General features: G+C 37.3%; 1 protein-coding gene across 1 annotated transcript in view; it reads left to right on the top strand.

Moving 5' to 3' along the window:
- Nucleotides 1-1,365, top strand: part of LOC108739941 — a 30,032-nt gene extending 28,667 nt beyond the window's left edge. The window contains exon 4 of the mRNA XM_018474070.1: nucleotides 1,224-1,365. Within this exon, the coding sequence (XP_018329572.1) occupies nucleotides 1,224-1,365 (142 nt within the window). The remainder of the gene's footprint in view (nucleotides 1-1,223) is intronic.
- The last annotated feature ends 1,532 nt before the right edge of the window (nucleotides 1,366-2,897 follow it).

Raw genomic sequence — 2,897 nt, 5'->3', positions numbered from 1 at the left:
TAGGGTTGCCATCTCTAAAATTTGGAAACCAGGACAAGACGCATGAAAACCCCGGATTTTAGAGTCCAGAACCCGGACATGTCAACAGGTTTTTTTAAACATAATCAGTGTAACCAAAAACAGTTGAAAATGTCATAAATCACCCTTCTATTTATTTTCAGAGCTTAAAATTAAATTTAGTCATTCTTTATCATCATTTTCAATGTACCTAACAAAACAGAATCTTATTACAGTTTGTTACAAATTGTTTTAATAATCAGTTAGATTTTTTTGCGTGTGTCGCGGGCGGCCCAAGACTTTAAATTTTTAAACCAGGACTACAAATGAAGCCCCCCCCGGACGCTCCCCGGATGCCCTCTAAACTAGGACAAATCCGGGGAATCCCAGACGGATGGCAACCCTAGGTATATGTCACAATTGAAACAAACTGAAACGAATAGCATAAGTTATACAGAGTGTTTCTGATATAAGTAACAAACTTTGAATGGTGCCATTTAGATGCAATAAGGAATTGAATGGTGAGTACAGCAGCATGATTAAAAGACAAAAGGAAATTGTAAAAAAAAGCACAGGTTATAATCGAAAACGTAGATCTGTATAGTTGAGATGATCAAAATTGACAAAGTTCGTAATAAATTATCTGTGAGAATGGACGTATCTTTTTACTTGTTTCCACTTTGTATGTTTTGAGCACGACCTTGTTAAGTTAAGAAATGCTTCATGAGTAGTATAGACATGAAAAGGGATAACCGAATAATAACAAACGGTGCAGTAGTTAGAGTTTCCTTAGGTACGCAAAAAATCAGGGTTGGCTTTATAACTGCCTAATTGGAATTATATATTTAAACAAGCGTCTTTGCTTTCCTAAATTCCTGAGAATGTTGAAGTCCGGTTTGGCATCATACTCAAATATTGCTTATCTGCATCTCTTTCTTGTCACACATCATTTGGTGTAATGTTATTCCTTTTCCTTTATTAGTGTCCGCTGCAAGTTCTACCTGACATCTCTTTTCTATGTTTACGATATTCTCTACAACGTCTGTAGTGAGTAGAAGTAGGCGTTCTGTCAGCAACCGTTGTTACTAAGTTGAAAAAAGAAATGTAAATGCGAGAGTTTTATTGCGGACTACGTCAATTTTGAGCATCCCATTTGTCCTTTTGCGGAGAGTTGAGATAACGACTCAGGAGCTACAACGGTTCAGAACGTTAACTTTCTTACACAGCACACACACGCACGCACCCACGCACCCCCACACACACGCACAGAACGCGCACGCACCCACGCCCCCCCACACACCCAACTCCCCCCCGTCCAATACCATTCTGGAAGACAGGTATCGAAACGCCTACCAAAATTATTTCTAAATTCAGCAATAAAGTTCGGCAGTCACACCAATACTGATTATCATTATTTCGTTAAAAACATTTGCCCGTGAACAATTGAGTTCTCAAGTACTTTCCTGTCGAAACCACTGACTGAAATCCACTAGTAGCTAAAAATCAGTTTCCTGCTACGTATGTATTTGCGCTAAATGCTAAAGATGCAGCAACTGCTTCTTCAACATTTATCACAGTATCAAATGAGAGGAGTCAACGTTGCGTGCCATTTTGGGAGTTGTCTTATATGAAAAGCAATGGTTTCGTCTTCTTACCGGTGGTATGCTTCGGGTGCCGACGCTCACGACCCGCAAATGTAGGGGGTGTATCTTGCGATTACTTTATAGTTTGATATAACACGGACACACTGACATACCATCATTTGACTAAATCCATCAATTATTAAAAGAACAAACAACTAACTAAATGAAGTCAGCTGTAACATAAACACTGATGCTGCTAGTTACCATTGAATACGGCGTTGGATTGTCGCATTTCTCTCCAGGGCCGGAATTAGATTTGCCTGTACTTTCAACTACGTTTCTCTCGAAAATGGTGAAGTTTCAAACATGTAAATATTTACTGAACTGTCATATTTTATAGTGCCCTTTCACCTCCTGCAAGGTTGCTATTTATTTTAGAAACATCCTAGACATATAAGTTAAAAGTTGACTATAGAATTTATTTTACACCTAAGCAAAAATAAAAGTTTCCAAAAAGGAATAACTTTTTTGAATTATCTATGCATAAAGCGTATACAAAATATAAGTACACGCAATATGGAGTCTCTTATTTAAATAATCGAACTCTGTCTTGCTTTCTTTTTACGTATAAATCTAACACCTCATTGGATAGATAACTGCAAAGTTCTTCTGGACCTTCGATGTTAATTATCATACATGTATTTAGTGTCTCTTGTCCCATTTGATTGCGAAGCTTCGAACTAATGTAGTTCATCGCATAAAACAAAATCGTTTCGCACTAGTAGTAGAAGTATGTAAGAAATATGCCTGAAATTCTTTTGTTGCGCAATATTTAAACATATTTAAAAAAAAACGAAAATCAACCCAGACTGCCTAGATATTATTAATATTGAGATAAGAACGCAACTTACTCATACCATTATTGGCCAAGGTGTCAAATTTATTCAACATTTTAAAGACACTAATTTATCACTATAAAGACTTTTTGAAGTGAAACTTCTTTACGCACGGTAGGGTAAGTTCGTTTCATGCGAGTTGCTATGTAACGAAATCATGCAACGAATGCCCCCCCCCCGGCTCTACTCGGCCACGTAGTCGAGTTCGTAGTGGGGATCGCTTGAGCCGTGAGCGCGCTGCAATGCAATCTACCACAAATCTTTCAACCAACTTATTCATCGTTGTGGTTTTTGGTTCCTTCACTGCAATTCTTCGTAAAATAGAAGCTGTTTCAATTGGCTTTTTGTAGTTTTGATATAAAGTACAATTTTTGTTGAATTCAGCTGACTTAAAAAGTACTAAACATTTGAGATATAATAA

Source organism: Agrilus planipennis, unplaced genomic scaffold (assembly GCF_000699045.2).
Source record: "Agrilus planipennis isolate EAB-ADULT unplaced genomic scaffold, Apla_2.0 scaffold26, whole genome shotgun sequence".
Classification (NCBI taxonomy): Eukaryota; Metazoa; Arthropoda; class Insecta; order Coleoptera; family Buprestidae; genus Agrilus; species Agrilus planipennis.
Note: the sequence above shows the minus strand (reverse complement) of the source record. Positions and strands in the feature narration are given on the sequence as shown.